Source organism: Podarcis filfolensis (genome assembly GCF_964270895.1).
Source record: "Podarcis filfolensis genome assembly, chromosome: 6".
NCBI lineage: Eukaryota > Metazoa > Chordata > Lepidosauria > Squamata > Lacertidae > Podarcis > Podarcis filfolensis.
This window is the reverse complement of record NC_139609.1, coordinates 9129356-9143132: the sequence shown is the minus strand read 5'-3', so window position 1 is coordinate 9143132 and position 13777 is coordinate 9129356. Positions and strand designations below refer to the sequence as shown.

The 13777-nt window shown below is 43.7% G+C and overlaps 1 protein-coding gene across 1 annotated transcript in view; it reads left to right on the top strand.

Moving 5' to 3' along the window:
• Positions 1 to 13777, top strand: part of ADCY10 (adenylate cyclase 10) — an 89495-nt gene that overhangs the window by 24792 nt on the left and 50926 nt on the right. Inside the window, exons 13-18 of the mRNA XM_083621686.1 lie at positions 971 to 1124; positions 2152 to 2344; positions 4581 to 4667; positions 7490 to 7773; positions 11375 to 11511; positions 13393 to 13509. Of these exons, the coding sequence (XP_083477812.1) occupies positions 971 to 1124; positions 2152 to 2344; positions 4581 to 4667; positions 7490 to 7773; positions 11375 to 11511; positions 13393 to 13509 (972 nt within the window). The remainder of the gene's footprint in view (positions 1 to 970; positions 1125 to 2151; positions 2345 to 4580; positions 4668 to 7489; positions 7774 to 11374; positions 11512 to 13392; positions 13510 to 13777) is intronic.

The window sequence follows — 13777 nt, the reverse complement described above, 5'->3', positions numbered from 1 at the left end:
TAGGGTTGGGGGGGGCAAGATTTGCACACATAACCCCCACCCTCCCTCCTCCCCAAAAGGAATCTTAAGAGGGGAACTTTCAAAAGCTGCAATGCCCTAGGGCAGTGATGGCCAAACTTGGCCCTCCAGCTGTTTTGGGACTACAACTCCCATCATCCCTAGCTAACAGGACCAGTGGTCGGGGATGATGGGAATTGTAGTCCCAAAACAGCTGGAGGGCCAAGTTTGGCCATCACTGCCCTAGAGGATCAAATGATATCATTAAGTACCAAGAATACAATCTAGCCAGATTTCAGAGAGGGAGCCATGCTAACCTGTAGAAACAAAACAAAACCAGGCCAGACCAGACCAGTGACATCTTAATCAAATGAGAGTTAAAAGATGCTGAAACCCCACTAGGCTTAACCCTCCCACTGAGAGCAACGGGGCTGCCGCATGCTTAAGCTTAGACTTGATTATGTCTTTCATGTAAAATGGCTTATTTTTAAAATCTGGCAGCGTTTTTTATATACACTATGTTCGCATCTTACGCAGGGCTTTCGTTCTGGGGAGAGCATGTAGAAATAGTGCGTCGACAGCAAAAACCAGGAAATGGTCCATAAAGAACACACTTCATAATATCTTGCCACATCCTCAGAATATTTTTCTCTGCCTCTTTGTTCTCCATCCTCCCACCTCCTTTCTCAACTCCTGGTTCCTTCCCGACACAACCTTCTTAAAGCGTAGACTTGCAGCTAACAGCACGTAAGAAGTGGGTTATGGGTTTAACAAACAAACAAAAACAAATAAGCACTCAAAAATTCAGGTGTAGGACAGCACTGAAATGTTAGCACCAGTGGATGTTTTTTGCATTCAGAACGCAAATGTAAATTTTGAATTCAAAATATGAACAATTTCATGAATATTTGTTTGAGTCGTGCGAGGCTTCCTCTTTTGAAGACGTTCCACTGGCTTTATTTGCTTCCCCTAGGCCGCAAGAAGGAGACGGACCTCTTTGAAAACTTGCTGAGTGATTTTAAAGCCGACAGAAAAAGCCGCATTATAATCTACGAAGGCCTCATGGGATATGGTAAAAGCCAGCTGTTGGCTGAGATTGCCTTCTTAGGACAAGACACAGGCCACAGGTTAATGCTTTTAACCATACTTTGCTGTGTATTCCAAACTCTCTTGACTCAGGGCTGGGCAGCAGGAGTCTTTAACTCCAGAAACACTTCCCTGTCCCCTGTGTAAGCAGGATCTATTGGTAAAACCTATTTGGTGTTTCGCAACTTTCTGACTAGTTGCAGGACCTTAGCCAGACCTAGCAGAGTAAACGCAGAATCCACGGAAGCAATTGGCAACTTGGCTTCAGACAGGATAGACGAAGTAGGAACCAGGAACTTGTAGTTAGGTGTTTATTATATAGAGTGGACTATTTACAGGAACAGAACACGGATCTTTTGCTAGCTCTCTCTGACACGACTCACAACTCCTACACTGACACACAGAACTCTGAACCTCTGAATACTGAACTACTGAACTAACACATTCCAGTTAGTAGGCCACAAATTAATTGAGAGCCAGTGTGGTGTAGTGGTTAAGAGCGGTAGTCTCGTAATCTGGGGAACCATGTTCGCGTCTCCGCTCCTCCACATGCAGCTGCTGGGTGACCTTGGATCAGTCACACTTCCTTGAAGTCTCTCAGCCCCACTCACCTCACAGAGTGTTTGTGGTGGGGGAGGAAGGGAAAGGAGAATGTTAGCTGCTTTGAGACTCCTTCGGGTAGTGATAAAGCGGGATATCAAATCCAAACTCTTCTAATTATCACTCCCTTGAAAGAGCTTGACCAATCAGGGAGCTGTCTCAATGCCTCTGTTATCACCAGGCAGACTTACTCCTTCAGATTGCCTTGTGGCTGTCTGCCAAACCTTAATTGACTCTGTGTGAGTAGCTGCACATACACAGTTTCCCAACAGGATCCATTCCAGAAGCCCTTCCCAGCTGTTACTTTCTGGTGGGCAACAGCCACCTGTGCCCTTGTACATTCAGGCAGAGGAGGCTCACCACCCAGTTCAAGGGTCTGATCTTCCCCCACCCAGCAGCAAATGTTTCTCCATCGGTCGTGGAAGAGGCAGTGAAACCTTTTCACCAATAGTTCTTGTCATCATGCAGGGTGGTGGCGATGGAGCTCACAAAGATCAATGTGTGGCAGAACTTCTTTGTCATCCGGACCCTCATGGCTATGTTTCTGGGGATTGATACTTGCAAGACCTACGATGCAAGACAGTATATCCTTGTGACCAGAATCCGAGGAGTAGTTCAGGAAGAGTATTTCTGCCTTCTCAACAATCTCTATCATGTTAAGGTAAAGATGCAAGCAGGCAAGACCTTTATCTCTTCTGAATTCATTTTCCGGGTGCTTGGTGGATGGTTTGTGAAATGTACTCGGAATCCTGTAGTGATTTCATGCTCTTTATTGCAGCTTGTAAAACAGTGATTGAATTGCCCCCCAAACCTCAGGCTTTTATATACATTATTTACACAATGAGTCCTGTCTGATTGGCTGATTCTGCTTCCGTCCTGGAGCCTGATTGGTCTTTTCCTGCAGGGCAATCAGTAGTTGCATTCTAGGATCCTACCAGCCTAATAGCCTGATTAACTTCTTCCTGGAGCCTGATTGGTCTTTTCCTGCAGGCCAATCAGTTGTTGCATTCTAGGATCCTAGGGACACAGGTGGTGCTGTGGGTTAAGCCACAGAGCCTAGGACTTGCCGATCAGAAGGTCGGCGGTTCAAATCCCTGCGATGGGGTGAACTCCCATTCTTCCGTCCCTGCTGCTGCCAACCTAGCAGTTTGAAAGCACATCAAAGTGCAAGTAGATAAATAGGTACCACTCCGGCGGGAAGGTAGATGGCATTTCCGTGCGCTGCTCTGGTTCGCCAGAAGCGGCTTAGTCATGCTGGCCACATGACCCGGAAGCTGTACGCCAGCTCCCTCGGCCAATAAAGCGAGATGAGCGCAGCAACCCCAGAGTTGGTCACAACTGGACCTAATGGTCAGGAGTCCCTTTACCCTTTACCTAGGATCCTACTTGCCTGTTGTTCTAGGATCCAAGGTTAGTTCATAACAGTTTGTTTGTTTGTTTTACATATTCCGATAGCACAAACTAATATAAAATACATTGACATAGTGTAAAAAAAAAAAAGCTGCAACAATGTTGGTTTGCAGAGGATTCCCTGTTCTTCTCAGGAAACTCTGGAAATTATATCTCATTGAGGGGAATGGGAGATGTCTCCTAACATCTCTCATAAGAACCCTTAAACTACATTTTACAGGATACTGTGGGGGAAGCCATGACTGATTAAAGTTGTATGGTGTTGTTTTAAATGGAGAGGGCAGATGGCACCTCAGGCAGTTTCTGGGGTGGCAAACCAGTAGCACTAATACACTACAGAAGGCAATGAAGAAGTGAAAAAACACTCCTATTGTGGCGGCTAAATGAATTTGACACTCCCACCAATGTGTTCTTCATCACTGCTGACTGTAGTTATGCAAAATAAAAGAGCCCTGAATACTCCAGCCTCCAGGATTTCAGGCATCTCTACTTAAGCAACCATTGAAACAGAGATCCTAGGCCATTTACCTTCCCGACACAGCGGTACCTATTTATCTACTTGCACTGGTGTGCTTTTGAACTGGTAGGTTGGCAGGAGCTGGGACAGAGCAACGGGAGCTCACCCTGTTGCATGGATTCGAACCGCCAACCTTCCAAACAGCAAACCCAAGAGGCTCAGGGGTTTAGACCACAGCACCGCCAGCATCCCAAAAATGGTAAACGGTGTTTCCGTGTGCTCTGGTTTCTGTCACGGTGTTCCTTTGCGCCAGAAGCAGTTTAGTCATGCTGGCCACATGACCCAGAAAGCTGTCTGTGGATAAACACTGGCTCCCTCAGCCTGAAAGTGAGATGAGCGCCGCAACCCTATAGTCACCTTTGACTGGACATAACCTTCTAGGGGCCTTTTACCTTTGCCTATAATGCATATAGAGGGACGCGGGTGGTGCTGTGGTCTAAACCATAGAGCCTAGGGCTTGCCGATCGGAAGGTCGGCGTTTCGAATGCCCTTGACAGGGTGAGCTCCTGTTGCTCGGTCCCTGCTCCTGCCAACCTAGCAGTTCGAAAGCACGTCAAAGTGCAAGTAGATAAATAGGTACCACTCCGGCAGGAAGGTAAATGGCGTTTCCGTGCGCTGCTCTAGTTCGCCAGAAGCGGCTTAGTCATGCTGGCCACATGACCCGGAAGCTGTACGCTGGCTCCCTCGGCCTGTAAAGCGAGATGAGCGCGGCAACCCCAGAGTCGTCCACGACTGGACTTAACGGCCAGGGGTGCCTTTACCTTTATAATGCATATACAACACATATAAAACAATTTTTTCCTTATCCGTCTGGCTGAGTCCCAAGTTCACAGGGTGAGAAACCAATACCTTGAGGCTTCAAATGGATTTGAGGTTGCTTCTTAACATACGCACTTCTGACAAGGAATGTAGAACTCTCTGTTGCTAACAAAAGCACTGTGTGATTTCTTTGTTTGGTTTCTCTGGTCAGTTCCCCACATCAGAAGAGGTTTCCAAAATGAGTAATGAAGCAAAGAATGAAAAGCTGGAGAACATTCTCGTCAATATTCTAAAGAATGTAAGTGATACTTTTCATCACGCAGTACTGCAAGGTGGGCAGTAGTTATTATGTTCTTGGCAGCTCCCAATAAACTGGCTTGGTGATATACAACTATGTCCTACTCAGAGTAGGCTCAATGAAATCAATGGACCTAAGTATGTCCATTGATTTCATTGGGTCTGCTCGAAGTATGGCTAACACCCATTGCAGGGTTTCCCAAACTTGGGTCTCCAGCAGTTTTTGGACTACAATTCCCATCATCCCTGACCACTGGTCCTGCTAGCTAGGGATGATGGGAGTTGTAGTCCCAAAACACCTGGCGACCCAAGTTCAGGAGAGACTGAGGTCCCAACCAAAGAAGAGGGGCAACTTAAGTTGACAGAATATGCACAACTTGCAGACCTAACATATAGAATAAGAGAACAAGAAGAACATACACTTAGAGAAGATTGGAAAACGTTTATTGAATATATGGGAAATAACTGTGTACAGCTGAAAACGCTGGCAGCATTAAGATAAATTCAACAGTGTGAACAATGGAATGTAATAATGGAATACTGAATGGTTTAGTTTTTGTAAAATATGCAGGGATTCTATGATATGTGAAATGAACCATGGAAAGAGAAGAAGGGAAGTCACTGATATCTTAAGGATGTAAAAATGAGTATTTGAAATTGTAAAATAGAAAATTTAATAAAAACCATATATAAAATTATATATGAAAAGGAAAGACTGACCTACTGATCTCTATCACAGTTACCTCCTCCACGACAACCTCAGAATCATTTGCATTCGGTTGCTGCCTTAATCTTTCTGGTTTGAAGCTGATTCTGTAGAACCAGTCCATGGTATATGGGAATCTATAGGCAAACCCATAGATCCTAACCACTGAAACATGGCTGATCAGCTGGGTCCCTATGACATGGATCCGATTCTCAATACAATCTTTATCTCACCCCCGACAGCCACACATTTTTAAAAAAAGAATATTTATTGAATTTTATAACAAATAAAAATACAAATTTCAATCATCATATTATATACATTTATTCTCCCTCTCTTCCCCCGGACTTCCCTCAACTCCCCCTCTACTGTGTTGTCTGATTTTATTTATTGTCTCCTGCATTTTTTATATAAAAGTAACTTCCCTTATCATTTCTCTAAATTACAGTGGTACCTCGGGTTAAGAACTTAATTCGTTCCAGAGGTCTGTTCTTAACCTGAAACTATTCTTAACCTGAAGCACCACTTTAGCTAATGGGGCCTCCTGCTGCCGCCGCGCCGCCGTTGCACGATTTCTGTTCTCATCCTGAAGCAAAGTTCTTAACCTGAGCAAATATTTCTGGGTTAGCGGAGTCTGTAAGCTGAAGCGTATGTAACCTGAAGCATATGTAACCCGAGGTACCACTGTATATGTTACTGTAATAAAGTTGTGAACGTTTATTCAAAACCTGCCAATGAATCCAGTCCGTTTTGTTGTTTCTGCAAATAGACTGTAAATGGTTCCCAGACTCTTTTAAAGCCCGTTTTGTCCTTCTCTTGTAGTTTATCTGTTAGCTTAGCCAATTCTGCATAGTTCATCAGTTTTTCTTGCCATTGTTCCTTTGATGGTATCTCTTCTGTCTTCCAATGTTGTGCAATTAAGATTCTAGCCGCTGTTGTGGCATACATAAACAGTGTTCATTTTTCTTTTGGCAGTTCTTGATTTGAAATACCCAACAAGAAGGCTTCAGGATGTTTAACAAAATTCATTTTAAACATTTTCCCCAATTCATTATATATCATTTCCCAATATTTTTAATACATTTACACTCCCACCACATATGATAAACAGTTCCTTCCTTTTCCTTACATCTCCAACATCTATTATTTTCTTTCCTAAACATCTTAGCCATTTTCACTGGTGTAATATACCATCTATACATCATTTTCATGTAATTCTCTCTTAACAGCCACACACATTTTAATCATGGTGTGGAAACTGCTTTGGTCATGGTTTCAGCCGTAAGGAGGGGGGAAAGTTTTTTTTTTTTTTTTTACAATAACTAGTACAGTATTAGGAAAAATAGTAGTAACTACAGGAAAGAGAGGGGACCATCAGGTTACAGGGTGGTTTTGAAAATATTGCAGTTGCTTTTTTAAAAAACAGCAGCAGCATCATGCAGACTGGATTAAGAAAATTCAGTTTTCTACCTCTAGGTACTTTCTTTGGAAGAGTGGGCTATAAATTCGATAAGTAATAAAATAAGAACAACAACAAGAAAATATATGTAGTGACTAAATCAAAGGCTAAACAGTGAGTTTATTTATTAGAACTCTTCTATAATGCGGGTGGCGCTGTGGGTTAAACCACAGAGCCTAGGACTTGCCGATCAGAAGGTCGGCGGTTTGAATGCCTGCGACGGGGTGAGCTCCCGTTGCTCGGTCCCTGATCCTGCCAATCTAGCAGTTCGAAAGCACGTCAAAGTGCAAGTAGATAAATAGGTACCGCTCTGGCGGGAAAGTAAACGGCGTTTCCGTGCGCTGCTCTGGTTCGCCAGAAGCGGCTTGGTCATGCTGGCCACATGCTGGCTGTATGCCGGCTCCCTCGGCCAGTAAAGCGAGATGAGCACCGCAACCCCAGAGTCGGCCACAACTGGACCTAATGGTCAGGGGTCCCTTTACCTTTACCTTTATAATGCCTTCCAGGCAGTGTAAAGAAAAAATGAAACAATTTAAAATGCGTACCAGACATGAACCATCTAAGATAAAAGCTCCTGGTAACGCAGGGAAGAGTTAAAAAGTACAGCTCCCTGCAGGAGTTATCACTTCATTTTTTGTGGGGTTTGTTGTCATTTTAGGCAGTGATGAAAGAAGTTCTCATTTTTGTCATTGATGAAGCTCAGTTCATGGACCCGGCCTCGTGGGACTTCCTGGAGAACTTGCTAAGCGATATCGGCATCTTTGTGGTCATGTCGTTGTCTCCATCACCCCGCAAGGGGAGACTGCCTTGCGCTGCCGCAGCGCGGCTCATGAGCAGCGAAGACACCACCTACGTTCAGCTAAGGGAGTTGACCCCTTCAGTCATCGTTCAGAAGGCCTGCCAAGATCTTGGGGTGGTCAGCATTGCCAGGGAGCTTGAGACGTAAGTGGGAAGTGCTTGTCCAGTGGATCTTTTAAATTTTTCTCTTGAACCATTTTGTTGTTGTTTAGTCGTTTAGTCGTGTCCGACTCTTCATGACCCCATGGACCAGAACACGCCAGGCACTCCTGTCTTCCACTGCCACCCGCAGTTTGGGCAGACTCATGCTGGTAGCTTCGAGAACACTGTCCAACCATCTCATCCTCTGTCGTCCCCTTCTCCTTGTGCCCTCCATCTTTCCCAACATCAGGGTCTTTTCCAGGGAATCTTCTCTTCTCATGAGGTGGCCAAAGTATTGGAGCCTCAACTTCAGGATCTGTCCTTCCAGTGAGCACTCAGGGCTGATTTCCTTCAGAATGGATAGGTTTGACCTTCTTGCAGCCCATGGGACTCTCAAGAGTCTCCTCCAGCACCATAATTCAAAAGCATCAATTCTTCGGCAATCAACCTTCTTTATGGTCCAGCTCTCACTTCCTTACATCACTACCGGGAAAACCATAGCTTTAACTATACGGTTATGTCAGCAAGGTGATGTCTCTGCTTTTTAAGATGCTGTAAATTTTATATCCGTATTCCAAAGTTATCCCCATGCTTCCATATGTAGATGTGCCATGATCTAACCCAGGGGTTGTCAATCTGGTCCCTACCACCCACTAGTGGGTGTTTCAGGATTTTAGGTGGGCGGTAGAGGGTTCTACGGCACAACCTTCCATCCTTCCATCGAGCACTGGTGGGCGGTAAGGAAATTTTACCATCAAGAAAGATGAATTAGTTGATGGTAGATATAAAAAGGTTGACTATCCCTGATCTAACCCTTGCTTGCAAACCTAAGGAGGAAGACTGCAGTCCTACAGACTATTAAGGATTCCTATCTACAGCAGTAAATAAATGGTTTTCACAGATATCTCTGCAGTCTCTGTAGACTGTTGTTGTTTAGTCGTTTAGTACTGTACAAAGTTTAGTCTGTACAAAGCCTCCAAAGTGGCTTTGTGGATTATATCCTTTGTGTTTTACATGTATAAGCTGTTCTGAGTCGCTGTACTGAGTCTCAGTAATGTTTCCTTTCCAGCTATAGTCTACAAGGAATAACAATTAGAAAGGGGCTATGATCTGAAATATTGGGACAGATTGCAAAGTAACACTAGTTATTAACCAATTAATTGCTGATTAGCCTTGTTGAAGACTTGACGTTTTCATCCCCCAAAAAGTTTTTGATTTGAGTTTCCGTTGAAATGAGGCTATATTTTAATGTTTTAATGTTGTATTTTACTCTTGTTTTTAAGTTGTATTTCAATCAATTTGTTTTTATATCAGGTGTTAGCCGCCCTGAGCCTGGTCTTGGCTGGGGAGGGCGGGGTATAAATAAAAATTATCATTATTATTATTATTATTATTATTATTATTATTATTATTATTACACTGACACAGATGAACTGGCTTCCCCGGATTTGCGAATAGGTCCCCAGACAAATTCTATCCCCGGAATGTCCCCCGATTTCATCTAATGTCCCCGGGAAACGCAGCAGCAGCAGTCTCAGCAGCCCGGAGCAGTTGGCTCTGGCTGGCTTCAGGAGCTGCTCAGAAGTCCCCATATGATGGTGGTGCAGGGGCTCGAAGATGCAGCTTCCGGGCTGCCTCCACCTTCCCTGACCCCAGCAACTAAGCTGTGAAGGGAGGCTTCATGCTGCCTGTTGGAGCAGCCTCCCAACTCCTACTTGTGTGCAAGCAGGAGGGGACGGGAATCTCTCATTTAGGCAATGGGAAGCCTCCCTTCCCAGCTGAGGGATCCCCACCCCCCTCCAGCTTGCACGCAAGTAGGAATGGGATTGGGGCTGCTCCGATGGGAAGGGAGGCATTGCGCTGCCAGAGAGATCCCTGCCCCCTCCTGCTTGCACGCAAGTAGGAGTTGGGATGGGACTGCTCCGAAAGGCAGTGTGAAGCCTCCCCTCCCAGCTGAGGGATCCCCGCCCCTCCTGCTTGCATGCTAGTAGGAATGGGGTTTGGGGCTGCTCCGATGGGAAGGGAGGCATCGCGCTGCCCGAGCCTCGCCACCACCGCTGCTCTCGGCCCTTCTTCTCCGCCTTCCATGCCTGATCCACCATGCACCGCTCCCCCCCCCCACGAAGAATCAACAACTCAGGGGCTGCCCAGGCTCATAGAGACAGGAGATAGAAGCCTAGGAGGAAGGGGAAATCTTAAATTTTCCCTTTTTCTATCTTAAATTCTTCTGTGACCACATTATTTACAATTAATTTAGCCTTTTGTTCAGAATATATTGCACCTATACCATTTTCAAAACCTTGGCCTACCCCCATCCCCTGTAGGTTCTTTTTCATGAAACTCCAAGAGATATTGTCAAAGGCTTTCTCCGCGTCCACAAATATCAGAACTGCTTTAGTGTTTATATTCACTTCTAGTTTTTCCAGAATATCAATTATGTTCCTCAAATTATCAGACAGATGTCTTCCTGGGAGAAAGCCCGCTTGGTCTTTATGAATCTCTTCCATCAATACTTTTTTCAATCTCTTGGCCAGAATGTCAGCAAAAATTTTGTAATCCACATTAAGTAACGATATAGGGCGGTAGTTCTTAAGCTGGGTCTTTTCAGTCTCTGTTTTCGGTATAAGTGTAATATACGCCTCTTTCCACGACTCTGGTGCCCTCTTCCCTTCCAGAATTTCATTGCAGACTTCCTTCAAAGGTTAATAAATATTTCTAAAGGAGGAAGGGGAAATGTGGCGGTTGAGGTCAAGGTGGCGGCAGCCTCTCTGCCACCACCATCGCTGCAGCATCAACGTCCCGAACATGTAGTATGTAATCAATCAATTAATTAATTAATGTGTCCAAACATGATTGAATGTCCAAAATGATTGGAAAAAAAATGTTTGGAATAACCTTTTTAAAAAGACCAGAGGCATTTCTGTTAAGCATTGTTGGCAGGGACATCCCAAACGCCTTTAGGGAGGTATTCTAATATGCAACGGCCGCAGCTCAGACTTTGGTGGCAAAGGTGTGGAAGGAACAAGAAGCCCCCACAATAACAGACTGGCATTACAAGCTACAAGAATTTGCTGAAATGGCGCAGTTAACAAATACCCTGGGAGGCAATTCAAAACAAAAATTTATGAAAAAGTTGGATAGATATAAAACATATGTTCAACGACTGAGTTGAGAAATAAGGCTAAGAGCACATATTGATATAGGAATGTATTAGATAATATGTAAAGAAATATACAATAATAGGAGTACATTAATTTGTAAAAAAAAAAATACAACGGGAAAGACAGGAAGTCTAGTGTGTTGGTATGTATATGATTTTTGGGGGGAAATTGTTTTTGTTTTTTCTCTTTGTTCTTTCTTTCTTTTTTGTTTCATTTTCTTTCTAGGTATATAAAATTTGTATATAATTTTTGTATACATGTTGGAAATTATATTATAGTAAGTCCTGTAATGTAATATGACAACATTTACTGATTTAATATAAGAAAGTTAACAAATAAATAAAATGCAAATAAAAAATAATAATAATTAAAGTGTCCCCGGATTCATTCAAAAAAATCTGGTAACCTTATCCTAGAACTCACTTGTGACTCTCTGCCCCCAGGTTCTTAATACAAAGAAGCCATGGGAACCCATTGTACTGCGAGGAACTCCTGCGGAATCTCCACTTAAACAACGTCCTTCAGTTCCACATGCTAGAGGAAGACGAAGAGAGAGAAGACGAATGGGACAACCTTTTCAGTAAGCAGCCGCTTATGATACGGAAGGGGGGGGGCATGTCTTCTTCACCTTCTTCTTCGCTACAATATATCAATTTATTTCCAATTGTCAATGTCAAAAGGGACTAAAATCTATAAAATTCATAGAAAATCAACATGCCAATTTGCTCAATTTCTCTAGGACTCCATCACACCTCCCCTGTCCTCCATAATCCCTCAAGCAAGGTGTCAAGACCCTAATCCTGTCAAATCACTCTACCAAGCCTTTCCTCCAGGAAATGCCAGTACATGGACCATTGTCTTCTCATCAGGATGTGCTTATCTGCGCATATCTCCAGCTCTGCATATTCCCCCCTCCCTCCTCCATATGTTAATCCTGTGTAACCCAACCTCTTCTTAATGTATTCATGATGTAATCTGTGTAACCCAACCTCTCTTTAATGTATTCATGATGTAACTGGGATGTATTTTGCACTGTATTCTGGGACATGGAGGGAAGTTTCAAAAGTTTATGTCACCCCTTTCCCGCTGTTCAATCTCGCCTTGAACCTGTTGCGCAATAAACGTGGATCTTCTGCAGCTTGCTCCTGTCTCCGGCTGAGCTCATTTTTCTCTGCAGGGACCCGCGGACTTAGTCCGACAAGCTGGGTGGCTGAGCAGCCTCGCACCCAGATTTTTACCATAACACTTATTAACTGGCGTGGATTTCTGTGCCAATTCTCCTGTAGAATGGCCGGCACCCAGTGCTAGTGATGGCTCTCCCATTTTGGCAGCATCCTAACATCTCCTTTAGGAAAGGCTCAATGACACACAGCTGGCCTGCAATGGCAGCAGGAGCCGGCTGTGCAACAAGACGCAGACCAGCAGATTTTGCAGGGAAATCCAAGAGGAGTCCCTGCTTACCGGGGAGCAGGGAAGTCACAAGGGGTACCCGCAGGAACACCAGGTCCTCAGAATGCTCAATCTGAGTTTTTTTCGGGGTTCCACGACACTCTCGCGGTCACCCCAATCTTCAAAGCGCTGGGGTTCTTTCAACCGAAAGAACTCCCATCCGCCATTAATCGCACGGCCACCGGAAGTCCGGTCTAACTTTTGTTAACCATCAAAGTTTTTAACCTTTGATGTTATATCGTGTTTTTAATATTCTGTTGGGAGCCGCCCAGAGTGGCTGGGGAAACCCAGCCAGATGGGCAGGTATAAATAATAAAATTTATAAAATTCTTATTGTTATTATTTTATTACACTGCTTAGTCGTGACTAAGCTTTTATATCCATTCTTCCTTTGCTGGGACTTCTGCTTCTTTCTTTCTGGGAGAGTAACATTCTTGCTGCTGTAGTCTCATACATGAATAAGTTTCTATACAGTTTAGGTACTGTCGTTCTGTCCCTATAATTCTCAGTAGAAAAGCTTCCGGGTTTTTTTACAAACGTTATTTTAAACATCCTTTTCAATTCATTATATATCATTTCCTGGTAAGCTTTAACCTTACTACAAGACCACCCCATATGATAAAAAGAACCTTCTTTCTCTTTACATTTCCAACACTTATTTGATTGAGATTTATACATTTTTGGCAATTTACTTGGTGTTAGATACCATCGGTATATCATTTTCATATCATTTTCTCTCTGATTATAATATGCTGTAAATTTTATATCCCTATTCCACAATTGTTCCCACACCTCCATGTCTATATTATGACCAATATCTATTGCCCAATGTTTCATTGAGGATTTTACTTGCTCATCCTTTGTCCCCCATTCCAATAATATTTTACACATTTTAGACAGCACTTTTACATTACATTCCAACAGGTCTCTCTCCAGTTGTGATATTTGTTCCCCAAACCCTTGAAAACACGGTATTTAAACCCTGTTACCTCATTGTTCTTTCTCCGTGCAGCTGTTACTGCTCTCAAGACTCAAACCTCCAGGACCTCCCGTGAGTCGGATTCATACATTTGCACCATCACACAGAACGTGAAGATGCACAACATAATGCTCCCTCCGACATTAAAAGGTGAGGCATTGGGCCCATCTCTGTGAAATCCTTTCTCCTGAAGTATGTACAGCATGGACGTTTGGCTTTTTATTAAAGTTATATTTTAAAACCTTTTTCAGTTTGTTATATATTGTGTCCCAGAAGGCTTTCACTTTAGAACAGGTCCACCACATATGGAGGAAATTCCCTGAGAGGGGTTTTTTAGCCAGCTGAGTATCTTTGTACAAATTATAGAAGTCAAGGATTTTAGACAGAATATCCAGCTTTCCTCTCTGATAAAGCTGAC